The sequence below is a fragment of the Anolis carolinensis genome, chromosome 1 (assembly GCF_035594765.1).
Source record: "Anolis carolinensis isolate JA03-04 chromosome 1, rAnoCar3.1.pri, whole genome shotgun sequence".
Taxonomy (NCBI): Eukaryota; Metazoa; Chordata; class Lepidosauria; order Squamata; family Dactyloidae; genus Anolis; species Anolis carolinensis.
The window spans coordinates 30,007,370-30,030,362 of NC_085841.1; the positions used below are offsets into that span (position 1 = coordinate 30,007,370).

At 39.5% G+C, this 22,993-nt stretch overlaps 1 protein-coding gene across 1 annotated transcript in view; it reads right to left on the reverse strand.

The window, feature by feature from the left end:
- The window catches only part of kcnh1 (potassium voltage-gated channel subfamily H member 1), a 313,161-nt gene that overhangs the window by 120,299 nt on the left and 169,869 nt on the right, over positions 1–22,993 (reverse strand). Inside the window, exon 10 of the mRNA XM_062971714.1 lies at positions 12,777–12,973. Within this exon, the coding sequence (XP_062827784.1) occupies positions 12,777–12,973 (197 nt within the window). The remainder of the gene's footprint in view (positions 1–12,776; positions 12,974–22,993) is intronic.

Consider the following 22,993-nt stretch of genomic DNA (forward strand, 5'->3'; position numbering starts at 1 on the left):
GCATTGAGCCACAGTAGTTAAAGAGGTGTCAAACTGTATCAATTCTATTGTGTAGATGTACTCAACATCTTCTCATATCTACCCAAAAGCTAGATACTTTTTCAGAAATGAATAAGTGCACAAAATTTGGGAATAACTTATGGTCAATTCTTTTCTGCAATAACTTGAGTTTTTTAAATTACATTACAATTCCAATGCTAAATCCCCTCAGTGTGGCACAAAGATCCTCAAGGCAGACCTATGCTACTCTGAACTATGTACCCTCTATTGATGTACTGACATGTTTTTTATGACACCCCACAAAACCATTCTATACTTCACTGCAAACCATATGAGAAAGTGTGAAGGGCTTATCAGTATGTGAGGGGTACAGCTCTTGATTCTGGTCAGGGATAAAACAAATACCAACCTCTTCAGTGCCCTAAAACAAAGGACATTCGCAACTATAAGGGAAACTGGCTAAGGATTATCAAGAGCAATACCTCTATGGGTCAACCAGTATGCACAAAATATATCTTGCATGCTTTTGAAGCTCCACTGGCTTCTTCATCAAGCAAAATTATTAAAATAATCATATACGAGGGTTGACTGAAAAGTAATGCCTCCACCTTCGTTACTTGGGTTTGGATGGGAATATTTTAATAAATCAAACACAGAAATAATCCTTAGAATGTGTTCTTTAACTACCACTATTCACTTTTCAACATAATCAAACCCCACTGTTCCTTCCCATTGAACTACAAGTCCCACCCAAAAGTAACTGCTTTTTCAGGTCAGCAAAGATAATATTTTGCATTACACATCTTACATCTTACATACAGAGTATTATACAGAGTATAATAGTGTACAGAGCATCTAATGGTAAATGTAGTATCATACCCAAGAGGGACCTCTGTCTAAATTCCCATTCAGCTACAATAGTCTCACTGGCTGCCCTTAGTTCAGTTATTTTCTCTTTCGGCCTAATAGCACTGGCAGGTAAAAATAAAAAGGATTTAACACAGTTGGAGAAAAGTTAAACTAAAATGTAATAAGTAAAGAAGTGAACATGTAGCGGCCTAGAGAGAAAGCAGAATTATACTAATAGTATAATTTTTTGTCTCTGAAATTCCTTTAGAAACAGCATAGGGAAACAAGAAGAGGGACACCCAGATTGCTAGAAGTTAACAGAACACATGGGATTCTGGGAATTTTCCATTATTTAGATCTGTAGGAAAACCTGAACTCCTTGGGTGCAAATTCACAGATTCTGTTTTGGTTGGAGACCCATTCTTGGCCTGATCATCTCTTCATTTATATCCTGTTAATATAATTGTTGACACAACCAATACAGACACAAGGTCACCAGCTGCAGCGAACAGCATTTAGAAAAATGTATTTCTCTATTAAGAAGAATGAAAGTAATCATGGAACATTGAGACAAGTGGTTTGAGATTTAACCTACATATAAACAAAACATTCCTGCACAGAATAATATTTATGAACAAATTTGCATGCACATATATATCACCTATATAACACACATATATCTCCTAACACAAAATGCATCAAGCTGTGTGACAACTGAGCCTGTTCTTGTTCCCATATACATCATTGAAATAAGAACAAAGGCATCATAGTAACTGATGTACAAAATATTTGGTAACATGTCATATCTCCAGAGTTCTGACAACACTGGAGGAAATTATTGAGCTATAGTTCCACTAAAATCAATAGGACACGTTTGTCACAATGATCAAGCAAACAGTGGTGAGGGATGTAATGAATGAGGGATATAAACTGGATACACTGTACATATAAAGATTATGCACATTTTATTTTATTATTGCTGGGAAAAGATATCATTTCCAGCATATTGATAATACTGTAAAGAAAGCAAACTTCTGCTACAATAACATGTTTATCTCAAGTGATAGTAAAAAAAAATACCAGTGCTTTTCCACCAGAAGCAGCAATAGCAGAATACATTTTTTTGCCAAAAGCTGTATTTTTCCAGGAAAAATGATCAGTGCAATAAAAAAGTGTTTCAAGGCAGAAAAATGCATGACATTTTCACCAAAATATTCCAAAATACAAAGAAAAATGAATGAAAATATGAGTAACATCTTATTCGGCTAAGAGTAAACCTATGTATTTTTCATTATTATGGGGGAGGGGGGAGAAAAATATTAGTTTTAAAATATTTAAATGGTTCAAATCGAATAGCTTCACCATTTAATTCAATTTTCTATAATGGTCGAGTATGAGAAAACACTGTCTATAATTGTCTATAAAGACTTCAGTCCCTGGGGAAATGATTGATTTTCGGTTCTGTGCAATCCACAAAGCAATACTCCATAAATATTCCCAAAGTTGCCATTGCAGCAAATGACAACTTTTAAGGCAAAAAGCAGCTTGAAGGGTATGGATATTCATATGAGAAGAGGATCCAGTGAGGAAAGAGGGGTCATTCTCCCTTTCGTGTATGCTCCAATCCTAATTCAGATCTTTTTAATTCAGAACAAATGAAAAACATCCTGTTTGTTGCTAAAAGAACAAAAGAAATCTGAGACAAGGAACAAAGCAACAGTAAGAGATACATCCTCATGCATAAACATGCCCAAAGAATAACTAGCAAGGTCTCACGTGGCAAAAAATGACATAATTTGATATGTCACTGAAGAAATGCTCCTATTACACATTTATACATTCAGAGCTTGAGTAGAGGAAAGGAGACAGAATGCAAAGCCTTCTCAAACACATTACAAGTCTGCTACGCCTACTAGTCTGCTACCAACTACAGTTGACTACCAAACATTAGCTAACCTTAGCAAGAGGATAATGTAAATCATAAATAAAGAACTCCGGTTTTTCACAGATATTACTAGAGCAGCGGTGGTGCAATGGGTTAAACCCTTGTGCTGACTTGAAGGTTGGCGGTTCGAATCTGCGAGACAGGGTGAGCTCCCGTTTGTCAGCCCTAACTTCCCATGTGAGGACATGAAAGAAGCCTCCCACAGGATGGTAACACCAAGTGTCCCCTGGGCAACGTCTTTGAAGACAGCTGATTCTCTAAAACCCAAAGCAACATGCCTTTTTTATTTATTATTTGTATATTTTACATGCCGTTTAAATGATTTTATACTGTTTATTGTGGGGATTTTTAATTGTTTCCAATTTTTATTGTTAAGGTCATTTAACTGACTTTCATTTAACTGATTTTCTTTTTCTTTGTTAACTTTGCAAAATACTTTAAGATTTATAAAGCTAAGGACCTCTTCTAATACAAAGAATAAAATATTCCACATTACTGAGTTCTCTCTGTTCTGAGAAATCAAGGGTTCACCTGTTAAATAACATTAAGTTTCTCATTTTTGTTACCAAGAGAATGTTTACGCAGAAGTAGCATTTCCCAATTATTTGGGATTTATTGTTATGGCAATCTACGTCAGTCACAGATTCTCTCTCCTCTTTTGAAAATGTGATTTGTACACATGAAGCAACTGTTCCAGATGAGTCAACATGAAACATCTTGTGCATTATTAATAAGAAAAGTTTTGAAGTGCTGGGACTTTTTTGATCTGTCCAAGTATCCACTCAAAAGTGCTATAATGAACGCTCATATTACACTTCATAATTATTCTATTGCCTGTCAAAACAATCTACCTTCCACTATAGTTTCATGAAGGCAATAATCTAGATAGTGATACTTTAAAGAATATGTGTCAATGTCCTGATATTGTGAGGCTGAATGTCGCAATACCAAAAGATGACAACATTTCTGTAACGTTATATATACATCTAATTTACATTACATTATATGACAATTTTAAAGAAGGAACATGACATCTGAAAATCTCAGGAGAAGATAAGTGCATCATGTTAAAAGCTAGAACTGAAACTCCATCTCTATAAAATGTAAGATGGGATGTAATTCACTAGTATTTCCATCTACCCTGCAGTAAACCAAGGTTATAGTAAAAAGTAGGTGCTGAGATTAAAGTCATTTCTAAATCATGTCATGACTGTCAAAAGAAAATTACTATGATGAATATGACTGTCAGGCCATGCGAAAAAGCTTTTTCTACTGACTAAAGCAGATAATATCCAAACGATATTCCATATAATTGTTGACTATGACTATGGACAAATACAAATCCCATTAGCTTAACAGAAAATGAAGCTCAACCAAGGACAGAAGAAGTCATTGAAAGCTAGTGAAATAATAAATAGCTTTACATAATCTTCGTTATCACTGGTATGGATGTTACTTGAGATATACTGCCTAAACACCTGTAATCAAAGCAGGCAGCAGGAATTATAAAGTAAATATAGCTATCCTCAGGAATGCATCTCGGATGGGTCAGCTGGGCCTGATCTTAGGCCACGTCTACACTGCCACATAACCCATTATCAAAGTGGATAATCCACATTATCTGCTTTGAATTGGTTTATATGAGTCTACACTGTCATATAATCCAGTTAAAAACACATAACCTGGATTTTATAAGTCAGTGTAGAAGGAGCCTTAGACATATATGATGCAGACTTTATTTTAAAAGAAACGGAGGTAGTAGTTCTAAATGAATTAGGCCTTCATCGTGTGGCTCCCAAATTTCCTCCAAAGGTGCATATATGAATATAAACACGCCTTTTGAACCACCACATGGGAAATTTTAAAGAAAACAGAGGTAGCAAATGCTTTGCATTTGGAATGTCCTATATTCAATCCTTGTTATTTATAATTAGTTATTTCCAAGCTCTAGACAACATTCTCCTAATATATATATTTTGGTGATGGGGGACACATCTCATTTCCCAATGATCTTTTGTGAAAATTCTTCTTATCCCCACCCAATGACAGTCGATGAAGACATTTTCAGTAAAGCTTTCTCACACCATGCAAGGCAAGATTGAATTTGCCACCAAGTTTCAAATCAAATATCCCCCTTGTCCAATGTACCTGTGAAAAAGCAGGTACTGTCAGTTTCATGTTTTTCATTTTAAATTGGTGGTTCCCAACTTTTTTTTTTGACCAAGGTCCACTTGACCATGGACCACTTTGACCAAGGACCACTTGACCAGGGACCTCTCTCCAATATTAGTGCCAAAAGGGTTACAAGTCAGTTTTTGGTCAACTTTAGATTCTGTTTGGTTATTTGGGGTGCTGATTCAGAAAATTACATTGGATAGACCAGATTGGCTCTAGTTTCTGATACAGAATATATGTCATACATTAGTTACTATCTGCATGCCCACAGAAAACCATATTTAATAATCTAGAGCTGATGTAGTCTATCCAATGCAGAAAGGACCGGAAATAAAATAATTAAATAAAATAAAATAAAGAGGAAGGAGGTTCACTGACCAGATTTTTGTTCTCCCAGCCCACTGCTGGGCCATGGCCCATAGGTTAAATCATGCACCTAAAAATGTAATATCTGATTTGAAAGTTCACACTTAAAAATGTAATGTGTGAAAGAGTTTCCAATATACAAGTAATTTTAAGTCACCTTTTCCATTGGACAATCATTTCATGTTTTTGTTTGATATACAATCATGTTGATTATATCCAATATATTAGACAAGGAAGCTACAGTCCTTGGGGAAACATGCTCTTGCTTTTCTGTCTAGACATCCTGAGCAGAGCAGTCTTAATGAAATGCTAAAAAATTGCACATGTATAGCAGGCCAAGACTACAGTTTTCAAAGCCACTTGTTTAATCTGCTCTCATACAGCCTAAAAAGCCTAATGTTTAAATGGCATAATAAAATATTCAAGGCACGGAGAGCACTAGAGAGACCTGAATGCAGACACACTGCAGGCAAGCAAGCTCCCGCGCTGGTAGAGCACAAGCAATTACTCCACGCAATCGTGTCCACTAGGACTTGCATCTGCAGGAGGGAAAGCAAACACACCCATTCTGCAATAAGTAAAAGTAAACTGAGCACAACCGAGAATAAAAAGCAAGCGCATACAGCAAAAGTAAACACTTATTAAAACAGAAAGGAAAAGAAGCACACTGCCAATGCGCTGATTCGGGGCATTCGACTGATGAACACTCAAGAGGTTAAAAGGCAAAAGATTTTCAAAACCTGAAAGCTATGCTCAAAAGAGTTACATTGTTCCCATTACAAAGGAATCCTTTTTATAGTTTCTCACAATACAGATAAGAAATATAATCTACCACTCTTAAATTACTGGATTCGTGTAAATAAAATCATCAGGCAATCCTACTTGTGTTCATGGCGACCCCGCATGAATTGGTAACATTGATATTTTTGTGTCCCATGTGGCACAAAAGGCAGGGGATACATTCAAGAAAAAAATGCTTGTTCAGCTTAAAATTCTTATTGTAAGCCTTTTCCAAATAACATATTCTTGAAATAAAATAGACCCTCTACATTAGCAGATTTCACTTTTATAGGTTTGATTCACCAATTTGATTAATATGTTTTCTCTAGATCAGTGGTTCTCAACCTGTGGGTCCTCAGGTATTTTGGTCAACAACTCCCAGAAATCCCAACCAGTTTACCAGCTGTTAGGATTTCTGGGAGTTGAAGGCCAAAACATCAGGGGACCCACAGATTGAGAACCACTGCTCTAGATCCTCCAATGTAAGTCTATGGACAACTTCTGGTGGAAGTTAGCTCTACAATCACACTGGAGGACCTAGGAATTTTTAGACATATCACTTCTCCATGCATTTATAGGTCCTCCAGTTTTCCAACTGCATATTTTTTCCAACTTCATGTTTTGCACCCAGAAGAAGATAGAAAGAAAAGCCCTACATACACTTCAAAATCAGATAGCTGACCTGATTCAGTAGGACAATGCAGGGCAGTAGTTGTTTTCTTTTCCACTTTGTGTGCTTCTTACATAAGTCATGACACCAAGTATGAGTGGTTTAGACAGTTCTTTCAATCATACCTCTGCCTTTACCAAAAATAATTATTTTAGTTCTATCATTCACCAAACGAAAAACAAAACTGAATATCTCTACCCTGAAAAGCAGAAACTTTTCAAACACATACTGGACAGCTGCTGCCCACAAAATGTTTACATTTTCGCCTGTCTGCAAAAAGAAACGTATTGAGTGACTCAGGATAACTAATTTGCCATCAACATCTTGCAAGTAAATAAACAAAAGACCTACAGCATGCTTATTTAATACCAATCAAATTTAACAATCCTCACTATCAATCAGCATGAGATTATCAGTGACTGCAATCCAATTAAAATACCATTATCTCAATAATCTGATGGAAATTGCTATTACGGAATGTGCTTCCTATAATAATATTTTACAGATGAACATGAAAAAGACAGAGTGAAGCTCACAGGATCGTGTTGTCGGAAAGGGCCTCATGAGCTCAATGCAAGATTTCCACCTAAAGCAATGGATCTCAACCTGTGGGTCCCCAGGTGTTTTGGCCTACAACTCCCAGAAATCCCAGCCAGTTTACCACCTGTTAAGATTTCTGGGAGTTGAAGGCCAAAACATCTGGGGGCCCATAGGTTGAGAACCACTGACCTAAACCATCTCCAGCAGTGAGTATCCAGCTTCTTTCTGAAGATGCCCAGAGAAGGAGACCTCTTCAATGGATCCACTATTACTCCTTTGTTGAAAGATTTATCTCAAAACATGCTACACACACCTGTTTAAGTTTTGAATAAGGTTTTAAAATAAAGTCATGCAACGTGTGAACTTGCAAACTATAGACTGAAGCGCTATCACCCTATTTAACCTAGATAATAGTAGAGAGGACAATTCAAGGCCACCTAAAACAGTGATTCCCAAACTAGTCCTCCAGCTGTTTTGGGATTCAGCTCCTACAAGCTCCAGATGCCTACATCAATGATCAGGGATCTTAGGAGCTGAAATCCAAAACCTCTAGAAGGCAAAATTTAGGAACTATGGATCTATGGCTTTGAGGTTTCTGGGCCAGAACTTAAACCCTAGGGATGCCCCCTGGTGATGTCATTAAGTGCTATGCACTGAATATCAATAAGAATTGCACCGCTGGTCATTCAAACACAGAGAGAGATAAAATATTTAGAAATTAAGGCAGAAATCCCAGAGGAACATGAAATGAATTGATTATTCCTTCTCACTTATATAGGGATGCTGGCACCACTTCTTAAAATATGGACCCTGACCCCAGATGGGGTCCCCATAGTTCATTATTGGGGTCATAAAACCTTTGGCAACAGTAAAACATTTCTGAATGCCATCCATTTACAAAAATCTGTTACCAACAGTGAACTCTGCAGAAAATTCTTCAGCTGTACTTCACCAAAATCAAAATCAGCCTGTTTAGCAAGTCTTGCAAATGCTGATTTATTATAACTAAATGTTAGATTTTATACCTATTTTATATACCTATATGGAGCCCCCGGTGGTGCAGCGGGTTAAACCACTGAGCTGCTGAACTTGCTGACTAAAACGTCGGCAGCTTGAATCTCGGGAGCGGGGTGAGCTCTCGCTGTTCGCTCCAGCTTCTGCCAACCTGGCAGTTTGAAAACATACAAATCTTGGTAGATCAATAGGTACCACTCTAGCGGGAAGGCAACGGCGCTCCATGCAGTCATGCCGGCCACATGACCTTTGAGGTGTCTACAGACAATGTCGGCTCTTCGGTTTAGAAATGGAGGTGAACACCAACCTTCAGAGTCGGACACAACTAGACTTCATGTCAGAGGAAAACCTTTACCTTTATATACCTCGCATCATATAAACATGTCCTGAACAAAAGAGATTGTGTGTAGAAAATGTTTAAGGTACCTTTATTCTAGCCTAATTGTCCCTAGCCAGAAGGTTAATGCAGAGGATAAAGGGGGATAAATGGTGGTGTAAAGCTGAGAGAGGAGAAATCTAATTAAGTAAACATACAGACCCTCAGTCCCCAACGTCTCAACATATCATCTTCTAGAGCAGGCATGGGCAAACTTCAGCTCTCCTGGTGTTTTGGACTTCAATTCCCACATTTCCTAACAGCCAGTAAACTGTTAGGAATTGTGGAAGTTGAAGTCCAAAACACCTGGAGGGCCAAAGTTTGCCCATGCTTGTTCTAGAGTAAGCTTGGGTACAAATCTGCAGAAAATACTTACTTTTTATTACTGCAGTTAAATGCACAACAATGTTTAAAAATACAATTCTAGCTAATCTGTCTGTGCCCAATATAGTACCAGACATAATGAAAACATTAACTTTCTATACGGCCAACTTAATTTTTCAACGGTATTAGTTTTTTTCCATTGGCAGGAGTTCAGAAAAAGATGCATTGTGCTGTGAAGATTTTCATTAGTCTCAGTCTCAGTCAAAACTTATAAACATGCAGACAAACAAACAGGATGATTAATTAGGCCAAAGAATTCCATGCTATATTTGAAGACATAATAAGGAAATGGCTTAACAAAATGGGTCATGCTCATTGCATGCTGCTAATTGCAGCAGCCACACCATACTCTGCAATTACAGCTGCAAAGTTACACACTTTTTCTGGTTTTCATTAGATTTCATGGGTTTCTCCTAGCATTCTCGCATCTGAAGTGATAGTTTCAGCATAATTTTAACAAGGAAGCCACATTGTACTCTCCACTAAAATGACATAACCAAATCTAGGCCACACAACTTGCACAGCCAATCTCAAATCCCTGTACATGCAACTTCATATATTCAGCTATATGAACTGTTGGTGGTATTGTGTGTATTCCAACATTTCCAAGAGTCTGTCTTGCCCAAGGTCATTTAGTTGGGTTTTACAGCTAAACAGAAATTTGAACCCTGGCATCCCAGTGTCCAAGTCCAATGCTCAAATCAGTACAGTATGCTGGCTCTCCATATGGACTGTACTTAAGTATGATATACACATATTACACACAGATGTAGCTTCAGTGCATTTGCCTTTAGGTCATTTGCTCCTGTATTACTTGCTAGGATTGTGCTGAATGTTCATCCATTTCATTTATTGAATCAGATTTTGCAGATGAAGAAGAAATGAAAACTATTTCCCGAACACTACATTATGAGAACATTCAACTGTTCTCCTAGTAACTCTTTCTTGTAATGTCAATGGGTTTTCTCTCCTTCTGATTACTACATCAGTTTTTTCAGTTAATCACATGGGAGATACCACAAATTTTTATAATGAATATGATAAAGGAGAATGGGAAATTTCTTTTAATTCTGTTTATGTGAATTTATGAAAATTGGCACAAAGCACAAAGTGAAGAGGCAGAAGCATCATTTTCTTCATGCTGTACTCATTCCCGCCTATCTCCCTCTCTTGCTCTCTCCCCTTCTTTCTCTTCATGGAATCAAACATCAACTAATCAAAAGATCTGCAACGTGGACAGCAATCTCCCAAAGCGGACAAGAGCACATGGCACAGAGGCCATAAAGCACCGTACTTTCGCACTAGTGCTCCTTCTGGTGCTAGCTCTTAACTCAAAATGTTGCTCTTATGTCAAAGCAAAATCCAAGCCAAGTGACAGCTCTTAACTTAAAATGCTCTGAAGTTGGGATGCTCTTGAGTCGAGGTTACACTGTTCTTTGTTTCAAAAACTGGGTTTGAATCTCTGTATTCAATCATATTTGTGCTCAGCTAGGGTTGCCACTCTAGAATGTGATATATGCAAAGATCGCCTGTAGCATTAACTTTGGGCAATGCAGACCAGGCAGCTTTTAGACTCCTTTTCTTTTTGAAGTTGATGATGTTCAGCTCTTTATATAGTGCCATCAAATGTACATTAGTGCTGTACAGTAAAACAGTCCAAAACAGTGCATCCTGTCAAAGGCATACAATCTGAAATATATATATATACACATACATACACAGAAGGAAGGAAGAATAACAAATCACAAAACTGCACAATACAATTGCAAAAACAAATCATCCAAATAAAATTCAAAACAAACTTCTACCATAAAATACAAAGCAAGCTGTCCAATACGTGTAATCAAAATATACAAGGCTACAAAACAACATCAAACAAAATCCCAGAGCTTTGAAAAATAAAAGAAGTTTTCAACTGAGGTTTAAAAACAACAAGGGAAGAAGCAGTACTCAAATTTAGTAGAATTCACACATTTACATAATATAAAAAGAAAGTACTTGTGTGTTTTTAACTGAATACAGAAACAATACAGCCAACAGTTTGATGTTACAATGTTGATGTTACAATGTTATGCATCCCATCAGATGCTAAAGACAAATGATATATTTCCCTCTTACTTGGTAGACCTTTTTGCTCCTCCTAGATATAATCACCAAAATACTTCACTGGAGTGGAAAGGGGGTCTGTATTTAAATGTCACAAAAGTATACCTTTAAAAAAAAACTCTTCTTTTAAATCAATCTTACTGCTACTATAAATCCTTATGGATACAATGCAACTTCAAGAAACAGATCTGCATTTTGCATTCTACATATAATAATAAAAGTCCATCCATCAAGAAGACGTCTAACATACATATTCTCAGTATTTTTCACTTTTAAGTCACAGTTCATTTTTGCCACTATGCTGCTGTGTAAATCGTATTTCCTTGGGACAAAACCCACTGAATCTCTCATTTGCTTGCACATCCAGAAACTGAGTCAGTGGCAGAAGCTAAGAGTCAATGAGACATTGAAAGATCAGAGGTTATAGACCAGGCATGGGTAGACTTTGCCCTCCAGGTGTTTTGGATTTCAACTCTCAAAATTTCTAACAGCCTACTGACTGTTAGGAATTGTGGGAGTTGAAGTCCAAAACACTTGGAAGGCTGAAGTTTGCCCGTGCCTGTTATAGACTAACCTTTTCTCACATTGCTATATTGAAACAATAGAGTTCAGAATTCTATAGACATACCTAGCAATCTATGAAAATCCAAATGTTGGGATTTTTAAAATAATGTCAGCAATTCCTTGTGTTGACGCATAGTGGTGAACATAGCCATTCTTCACAGTTGACTTTGTTGACTATTATTAGTGGAGGTTATTAACCAAAGACATCTAGAAGACCATGGTTGTCCACCTTGCCCTAACATAACCACAGTTCCAATGCATCATACACATATTTTTTATTTTTTTTCATTTTATGTATTTAAATTTTATTTTAAAAATCCTTCTGCCAAGCTTCATCAAAATGGTTTCCTAGGAGCTTTCATGCTACTGCATATATTCATGCATAAGTCTAGAAATCTGAGTAAAGAAATTGACCCCAAAAACTGAGTTGACCTATCCATGGGCCATGTTAAGTACTCTTATAAAAAAAAGTACCAGCCCCTTCTCTAAATAGAATGGAAAAAGGCAACAGCTTCATTTGCCCTAGGAGAACTTAAAAGAAGCACTGACCCCCATCCACTCTATGTGATGATACTTCTGACTTTTTTGAATGCCAGGAGGAAAAATGGTGGTGGCCAGGGGTGGCTGAACCCCCTGGCATTTTCCCCATTGTGCAGAATGACATTCGACTTATCCACAAGTCTTATCAAAATCCATAATTTTGACCCCAAAACCTGCCCTCAACTTACAGCGCAGTTAACTTATAGATGAGTATACATGGTATGTAAAACTGTGTGAACTGAAGACCATAGTTTTGTAAGTATGCTGTGAATTTTCTGATAAACCAATATACAACAGGCCTGTTGTAAGCTGGTTAACTTTTAAACACATGGTCATATTGAAGAACTCACATAGCAGCAATGAGACATGGAATGAAGTGGCACAATATACGCAAGAATAAATTATGTGGAAGATCGCTGACAAAAGACCACGTGTAACATGGAGTACTTGAATTCATGGTACTTTACCCTTTTCCGCAGATTGTATGTCAAAATGAGGTTCCTGGAGAAAGAATGTGAAAATGCTGTGTAGAATTCCAGTACTTTCTGTAAGGCATCCCTTTTAATCACGTGAAGGTCACAGTACGTCAAAGCCCTTACATTAGCACAAGACTGGGCTAGAGTCGTTTCCTTCCAGAAGACATCTCCAAAAACATCTCCTTTGCCTAGGGGAAATAAAAGCAATAATATCCACAATCAAATAAGTGTCAAGTCTAAAAAAAGACACAACAAAATATTTCAAAAATATCCTATTTCTATCAAAAGTCCTTTTCTTGTTTACTTCCATCATTGTGAACATGCGTTCTTAAGTATGTAAGGCATATTCTCTGTGTGAAACATGTTCTCTAGCCCATTCCATGTTGCCAGCCTTATCTTTAAACCAAAACCTCCATTATCATAGGTGTCATGTTGACCTAAGAAGTTAATGTTGTCCTTGGTAAAGATAGGACAGAGAGGGGAGGAAAGCATTCAGACAACACTGATCAAAAGATTTGAGTCTGAAACAATTTGGCATGCTGGTCCTATAATTCCTGTATTATGACAAAACATTATCATTTCGCACAGTTTGCAGAGACAAGTAATGTGTGCTTTGTAGACAGCTTGTCAGAGATGCAGAATTTTGTATATCATAAGTAACAAAATGCAGTGGTTCTTAAAAGTTAGGACTTTTTCCTCAGGCAATCCCAGGACAGTTTTAAAATCATAGAATTATAGAGTTGGAAGAGACTGTCCAACCCTCTGCTATTCAGGAAAAGCACAATGTACCCTTGAAAGATGGCCATCCAGCCTCTGTTTAAAAGCCTCCAAACACACAGTTCCACAGTTGAACAGCTCTTACGGTCAGAACGTTCTTCCTAATCTTCAGGTGGAAACTCCTTTCCTGTAATTTGAACCCATTGCTCTGAGTCCTGGTCTCCAGGGCAGCAGAAAACAACCCTGCTCCCTCTTCCTTGTGACATCCTTTCAAATATTTATACATGGCGATCATGTCTCCTCTCAACCTTCTTTTCTTCAGGCTAAACATAGGCAGCTCTTTAAACCACTCCTCATAAGGCATGGTATCCAGACCTTTTGATCATTTTAGTCACCCTCCTCTGGACACCTTTCAGCTTGTCAATATCTCTCTTAAATTGTGATTCCCATAAATGGACACAGTATTCCAAGTGAGTTTTACCAAAGCAGATAGAGAGGCACCATTACTTCCCTTAATCTAGACCAGACATGGACAAACTTTGGCTCGCCGGGTGTTTTGAACTCCAACTCCCACAATTCCTAACAGCCTACTCTGAGCACATGTTCCCCATACTGGTTTATGTTGAGTTACATCCCTACAATGGCTATGGGTTTTGTAGGGTTTTTTTGTTGTTTGTGTGAATACATGTCAAATAGCCTTTATCTCTTTTCTGTTGCTCTGATCATCCAGCTGCACTCTCATTGAATTGGGTACATACCTGGGCAGTTACCTCAGCCTACACATGTGCTGCCTCAATCCACTCTAATTTTCTGCCTCATTTTTCAAATTTAATTCCCAGAAAAGTAGGTGTATGATTGACAGCATATGGTGCAATTGTGTACAGGTTCTCTAAGATGTATTTTCTACTGAATTCAATAGTGCTTACTCTCAGAAAAATGTTTTATAGAGCTTGTCCCATAAGAACATTCCATCATCCTACCCAAAGGGATCTATAAAGGCAAAGAAGGCTTCAAAGAAGGAAGTTTTAAAACTTTGCACGAGTACAAACCAAACAAAAGAAAAAAAATGGTGTTGACCTTTCCAGATCTTTATAGGTGAGCAAGAACCTGCGGCAACTCCATGCCACTCACCCAACAACCAGTAAAAGCTCACCAGTCTGGTTGCACACTCCCTCCACTCCTGATTTTACTCCAGTCCTAATTTGAGGGTCAAAGCACATGTTTTAAAAATCAATTCTTCCTCAAAATAGCAGTGCTATCTGAAGGTTCTCTAAAATCACCTTAAAGCCTTCAGGCAACAAAAATAAGTGCTTTTATGTTGGAACAAGAGAAACTTTGTGTGTTCCAAAAACAGTGAGATTGAAGACAGGACGCATTATTTCACCCATACAAATAACTCATTCTTAACAAGTAACTGTGCTTAATCCATTCAATTCAAAATGTAGAATGCTGCCAGTATTCTATATATGCTTTTAAGGATTCTTAAAAAATGTTTCCTGTGTTATTCAGTCATGAAAATGAACTTTTGTCAGATTTTTTCAAATGTCACTTCTGCTAGACAATAATATTTAATTTGCTAATTCATTAATTACAGTAATTGGAGCAAAGTAGGATAATTAATTGGATAACAGAAACTCAACTGTCAGTCTTTTGTTAAAACTTCAAAAATAATGTCTTACAACCTAAAGGCATTCAGTCTCTTTATGTTTCCTTTCTCTTCCCGGCTCAAGTTTAATTGGCAAAGTGGATAAAAGTCACCCTGAGATTTTGATCTCCCACACATTTTCTTTCCATGTAATTTCATCTGAATTTAAGTAGCGCACCTTGATCTACAAACTGAAGGTCAGATTGTGTATTAAAAACAAGGCTGGATGTCATTTTAAGAAGACCTTTTTGTCAGTCACTCAAACCTAGCTGAATTCTTTCCCTTTTACTTTTGCGTGAAGTAAAGTACATGGCAGGTGCATTAATCAAAATATTTCCACAAAAATATTTTATTCTTAATGTCTGAAAGAGCAGCTATATAATCAAATGGTCACTTTCAAACAGTAAGAGTCTATGATGTTTATTTTGCTGAACATCTTAACAATTTAGATAAATACTGCTCCAATGACATTTTGAAAACGTTTAACTCATCTTGTATGCAGTCTACATACAAACGCTGCTATAATGACACCTACAATAAAGTATTATAAACTATATAAAAAGAGGGGGGAAAGAAACTATACATGTTTCTCCAAAACGTGTGTATCAGCCAAGCTAACAAAGATTTGCATAAAATATATGTAGACAGAATCAACAACAACAACAAAACTTTATTTGTATACTGCTCTATCTCCCCAGAAGGGACTCAGGGCAGTTTCCAATATAGATAATGCATTCAATACCAACATAGAAGAACATACAATACAACATAATAAAAAACATAAACATAGTCACTAGTAAAACAAATACACTCAATTAAAATTAGAAAACTAAAACCAGTTTCAGAGCTATTCCATTGGGTGAATTCAGCTACCAGTGGTCAGAATTCCAGCGTGGGCCTAAACAACTGGGTGAGGCTGGGCCAGGCCTAATGCTGCGTTGTCGCCTATGAACCCACCCGATCGCTGAGATCTTCCGGGGAGGCCCTCCTCTCACTTCCACCCTCCTCACAACTGCATTTGTTGGGGACGAGAGAGAGGGCCTTCTCGGCCATGGCTCCCCGACTCTGGAACTCCCTCCCCAGGGAGATTAGGATGGCTCCCTCTCTATCTTCCTTCAGGAAACAACTGAAGACTTGGATGTTTCGGCAGGCCTTTGGAGATACAGTCATTAATTAATCAGCCCCAGAGGGTTTTTAATAATCTATCCTGTATTTATCATGGTCTTACCATTTATGTGTTTTAAATGTAATTTTTTATCCTGTATTGTTGGTTTAATTGATATATTATATTACTGTTTTATCTTTTTTATATTGTGATTTGTACTATGTTGTTTATATTTTGTCCTTATGTTGCTTGGGCCGTTGCCCCATGTAAGCCGCCCCGAGTCCCCGCAGGGAGATGGTGGCAGAGTATAAATAACGCTTTATTATTATTATTATTATTATTATTATTATTATTATTATTATTATTATTATTGCTGGGAGATAAGTGAAAACTGATGGCCAGGATAGGGCCTAGGTTACTCGATCTCAAGGCCTGCTAAGCAGCTATAAGCTGACAAAGGTAGTTCAATGAGGTATCGTAGGGCCGGGGAAGTGGGTAAAGTGCAAGGGGGGCCCTATCTGGAGTCCAGGGTAGGGTCTGGGATTAATCATTTTCAAAGGCCTGCTGGAACCACCAGGTTTTCAGGTCCCTGCGGAAGGAGGATAGTGATGGGGCTTGTCTTATCTCTTTGGGAAAGGTGTTCCAAAGGCATGGGGCCACCACTGAGAAGGCGTTCTCCCTCATCCCCACCAACTACATTTGGGATGGTGGTGAGAGCAGGAGGAGGGCCTCACCAGAAGATGTAAGTGTCCACACCAAAAAAATAGGGGGAGATTCAACCACGGAGATAGGTGGGGCCCAAACCGTTTAGGGCTTTATAGGTCATAACCTGCACCTTGAATTGGGCCTGGCAACTTATTGGCAACTATTGGAGCTACTTTAATAGGGGCGTTGTACATTTGAATGATAGCTCAAAATACCTACTAAATGGGCATAGACAAATATGATGTTATATGTGAATGATGATTTATTTACTGATATGCACATGGGTTTTGTCCATATACTCTGCCCTCTAACCACTCATTTTCTCCTCTCTAATTGTACTTGGTGTACTTGGCTCATCATCAAAGTCTTTAATCAACCATGGTCACCTGTTTTATCCAAACTGGAAACTTATATTTACCAGGTTCAGAAAAGGGCAGGTTAAGAAATATTTTGAACATAGATCTGACAAAATGGAAAGTTATGGTTATTCAAATATTTCTACTTTGATTTCCTTATGTGGAGAAGGAAATAGGGTATATGTGTGGAAAAAAAGATAAAAACGATGGTTGCTCAGAACAAAATTGTGGATTTATATAGCTCTCATATTTACTATTCTTTCACAATAATTTTTCTAACTATAATATTTTTCTTACTCTAAATCAGAGGATTGATTCGTAAATACAGTAATTACAACATAACATTACTGCGTATTGGACTACTTTTTCTGTCAAATTTGTTGTATAACATGATGTTTTGGTGCTTAATTTGTAAAATCATAACCTCATTTGATGTTTAATAGGCTTTTCCTTAATCCCTCCTTATTATCCAAGATATTCGCTTATCCAAGCTTCTGCCAGCCCATTTAGCTTGGATAAGTGAGACTCTACTGTACTTATGTACTGTAATAGTAACTTTATGGTTACTTTCTCATTACATTGCTAACACATATTTCCTGATTTTTAATTGCATTATTCATCATGGATGTACAGGTCGACCTGCTATTCCATGGACTTGATATGTATTATTTAATTTATGCTCCAAAAAATATTTGTTCTGGAAGTATTTGTGGACTTCTCTAGGTCCTCCAGTAGTGTTCTGTGTAATGCTTCTGGGACAATAATTGTTAAAATATAGGGTTCACTATTATCTGTAGCTTCAGAGATCCTTGGGGAGTATTTATCCCCCTGAATATGGGGGGTCATACTTTAGAGTCAACTATTTTTTCAAAGTACCATTAATTATTTTTGAAAACTAAACACACCTCTATATTCTCAGTATCTCTATTCTCCTCAAAAATAAATACAAATTAATACCCAAGACAGATTTTGACCTCTCTTTCATATTCTAGGACTTACATGGTTCTGAATGCATACAAAAGATTAACAGAGGTGGCAGACATTCAAACAATTTTCTTTTAACTCCTGTCATTCAAGACATTGCTTCTAGGCGCACATTCAGTTATGACTGCCAGATATTTGTTTCCCATATAAATGAGAAAGGCTCTGCATTTTTTGCTTCAGTAAGAATTGAAAAATTTGTGGCAGAAACCTTGGAGTCTACCCACCAAACTAAAAATGTCTTTGCACCCATTCAGAGAACTCCACAGATTCTCAAAAAGAAAGCTGATTACACAAGTAGCAATACGAAAGCTCAGCTAGGAGCGAGGATCTACCAAGATTATAAACGGCTTTGAGAAAATAAAGAGACCTTTCCTTTACATATAAAAAGCAAAGTGAAAAGAAATAAGAGTATAGATAACACCAGATATCAACAGTTTGAAATAGAGCAGTCGTTTGGTATCAGGAACAAACACATACCCTGGACACCAAAATTCATGGATATTCAAGTCCTATTATATACAGTGCTGTAGTAAAATGGTGTCCCTAAACATAAAAAGACAAATGCAAGGTTTAGCATTTGGAATTTTAAAAAATATTTTCAAGCCCTAAAAGAAGGGCCAGACTCACCTGGAGCGTCCGTTCTATAGACAAAAAGAAGTTGACTTTAAAGGAACTTCAGACCCTCTTGGGCCACCTTAACTTTGCCTGTAAAGTCATGTCGCCAGGCAGACCCTTTTCTGCTCGCTTGGCTAGGGCTACCGCTGGGGTGAGGGCTCCCCACCACAGAATCCGAGTTACTCTAGGTATGCATGAAGATCTACAGGTATGGCTTCAATTTTTGGAAAGGTTCAATGGAGTATCCATGTGGCAGGCAAAATGGGAACCCGGGAATGAACTTCAGGTCCACTCAGATGCGGCAGGGAGTATAGGCTTTGGAGTCTACCTCCAGGGCCATTGGTGCTCTGCCAGGTGGCCTCCCAGCTGGGGCAGGGGGAACATTTTGCGGGATCTCACCTTTTTGGAGTTTTTTCCCATTTTAGTTGCAGTGCGCATTTGGACCAACTTATTTAGCAATAAGAGGGTTCGGTTTTGGTGTGACAATCAAGCAGTAGTCAGGGTTGTCAACAGACAATCCTCCAAGTCACCCAGGGTCATGAGGCTGGTCAGACAGTTTGTATTAATCTGCTTGGAAGCTAACATCTCTTTCTCAGTGCAATATATTCCAGGATTGAACAACGAAGTAGCAGATGCATTGTCCCGTTTCCAGGAGGACAGATTTCGATCCCTAGCACCAGAGGCGGATCCTCTGCCCACAAGCTTCCCCCAGGATCTGTGGACCCTTGGAGACGAGAGGCATGGTCAGAACTGATGCTGTCCGTTGCACCGGCTACTCAGAAGGCCTACCGCGCTGCCATGGCCAAGTTCACTAAGTTCAGATCGGAGGTTGGTTACGACAGCAAAGGGCCGGTTTCGGAGGATGAGGTGCTACACTTCATCATTCATCAGAGAAGGGCCAAGGTTTCTACACATGCTATGCGGCTTCAGCTGGCAGGGATCGCCTTCTACTGCAAAGCTGCTGGTTTTGCAGACCCTTGCCAAGCTTACAGAATTAGAAAATTGCTGAGGGGTTGGAACAAGCGGTCCCCTAAAATGCCGGACTCCAGACACCCTCTATCCTACACCACCCTAGTTCAAGTCGTCGCATCACTACGGAAGATTTGCACGTCTAGATACGAGGTCAAGTTGTTTTCTGCTGCTTTCTCCACTTCCTTCTTTGGGGCCCTTCGGCTAGGGGAAGTGGTAGCTAATTCCAAGGCAGATACTTCTGGTAGAGCTTTGCAATTGAGGGATGTTTCCATCCAGGGCCACTCCCTGGTCATTCGTATCCGTAAGTCCAAGACGGACCAACTGGGAAAAGGGGTCTCCCTTTCCATCCAGGGGTTAGATCCAGGGCAGCTTTGCCCAGTTCGGGCCCTGGCTAAGTTTTTGGACATTCGGGGTCCTTCCCCGGGTCCGTTGTTCATTCACCAAAATAAGAGCCCTCTCACCAGGTACCAGTTCATGGCTATCTTTCGCTTATCCCTCAAACTCCTGGGACTCCCATGGGAGGAATTTGGGGGTCATTCTTTCAGGATCGGGGCTGCCACCACAGCCGCAGTAGGTGGCGTCCCTGTGGACATCATCAAGACACTTGGTCGCTGGAAGTCTTCAGCTTACACATCTTATGTGAGGCCATGCCTTCTCGTTGAAGCTAGGGAATCTCCCGGTTGTTCTCCCTTTTCTATTAACAGGGCAGACGCAGGAAGCAAAGGCAAAAAGGGAGCTAGAAAAAGGACACAAGGGACGAGGAGCAGCTCCAGCTGGCTGTCGTGCAATCCATGATTCGGAGAGAGGTTTATTCTACTTTGAAGAGCAAGCTGGTTACGGATGGACTGCAAGGACTGTGTTTGGATTATGGACATTCTTGTGTTGCCTCAGCGTTGGAGAATTTTCTCTTGCGGGGACTTTTTCTTTCCTGGGCCTTTGGCCCACGTTCGGCGTTTCTCGTTTCGGTTTTTGGGTTGGGGTTTTGGTGACTTTGCTATTTTGGGATCCATTGGTTGCAGGAAGCGTGGGTTGGCAGCAAGGGCAGTGGGTTCCCCACTCCCCTTTTTGTGGCGTTTGGCATGGGCCCTGGATCTGGTTTGCCTCCCCCCCCCCCTACCGGACGGCGGGGGGAGTGCACGGTGGTTGCCAGGGATGCGGAATTAACTCTGTCCCGGTATTGACCCGGTTGCATACTGGCACGGTTTTGGTATTGGTCAGCACCGGGCTGACTGATCTCTGGATCCAGAACCCATGCAGGGCAGCCAACCCATCTGCTGTTTCTGTAATCAATAAACAAGTTGTGGCCATTTTTCCTCCAACCCTGGTCTCGTGTCTTTACTGGTCTTAGTAGCAGGAGCAGTGTCGCACATCCCCATGCAAAAGAAGGGCCAGACTCACCTGGAGCGTCCGTTGCGGGGGTGGGTGCTCCCATGCTTCTGGGGGCCGGAAGGGGCCTTCTCCTTCCCAGAGCCCCCCCTTTCTTGGTGGGAATGTTTCCCGCCGCGGCTTTCCCCTGGCCTATCAGCGGCCAGGGCCTGCTCTTACATGCAGGACGGGGCCCGCCGCTGATTGGCCAGGGCAGCCTTTATTAGGCTGCCCTAGAGGTCCTGGATAGCACTGGGCCTCTGTTCTTTGTCCCACCCCTCCCTCCCTGCTTGTCTCTTTTAATAATGTTGTTATGTTTTCAGCTTTGTCACAACTTGGCGGGCGTTTGGCATGGGCCCTGGATCTGGTTTGCCTCCCCCCCCCTACCGGACGGCGGGGGGAGTGCACGGTGGTTGCAAGGGATGCGGGATTAACTCTGTCCCGGTATTGACCCGGTTGCATCCTGGCACGGTTTTGGTATTGGTCAGCACCGGGCTGACTGATCTCTGGATCCAGAACCCATGCAGGGCAGCCAACCCATCTGCTGTTTCTGTAATCAATAAACAAGTTGTGGCCATTTTTCCTCCAACCCTGGTCTCGTGTCTTTACTGGTCTTAGTAGCAGGAGCAGTGTCGCACATCCCCACGCAAATGGTTGAATCTATGGCTTCAAAATCCATGGATATGTAGGACTGACTTCATTGCCCAAGGTAACTAACATTATGAATACTGCTGAGATCTCTAGCATAGTGTCCACAGGCAGCACTTTGCCTACCAACATTGTCCTTGGTATATGCCAAGCTCCCTGTCTCATTTGATTTTGGAAAAAAAGTTGAAGTAAATGTTGGCAAAATGCCCATATGTTGCAAAAAATGAGGCAAGTTTCTACTGCCTTCTTTCCACTCACAATATTTATCTAGGGTCCCAACTATATCCTCCAACTATTCCACTTTGGTTCTAATTAATCCTGTCATCCTACTTCTTCAGTCCCTTTAAATGGTTTTAGCAGTTTCTCTCTCATACCACTTTTCCCCTTTGTTCTCGGCTTACTTCAGTTGCTGTAAATTGAATTCAAAGTTCAAAAGTAGTCAAAAGATGTTTGCACTCCATTAACTCAGCAGGGAAGAGAGGAGAGGGCTGAATTTTTTCCCTTCCTAGTTGGTTCTGCTTCTGCCATATTGTGTGTTACCATCTTTTCCACACTCTAATGTCATTTGGCCATATATATCCTGGTTTCATCTGCGAAATATTGCAGGTAAAAACTACTCCTGCCCTTCTCTGTATTCATCCTGAATGCCTGCATTTGTTTCTTTTATCCTTGTGAGGAAGAACAAATAAATTCAACACTTTTCTTCCAGCTGAGGGGTGGAGAGAGAGAGAAAAGGGCATTCTGTTTGAAAACTAATTTAGCTTGGAACCTCTCCAAAAGAGTACTTTGTTCAGAAGGAAAAACTCACACAGTAAACGTGGATTTTTTTTTTGTCCGACTACACTACAGTTACAGCATATAATTTCACTTTACCTGCCATGGCAACATCCTGTGGAATTTTGGGATTTGCAATTTAATTCTCAACCCTGAAGTCAGGTTTGACTTACAATGACCCTATGGAGGAGAGGCCTCCAAGTCACACTGTTATCGACAGCCCTTGCAAGCTCAGTGCCATGGCTTCTTTAACTGAGTCTATCCACCTGTAATGCAATCTTCTTCTTTCCATGTTGGACTTTGCCTTGCCAAGTATCATAGT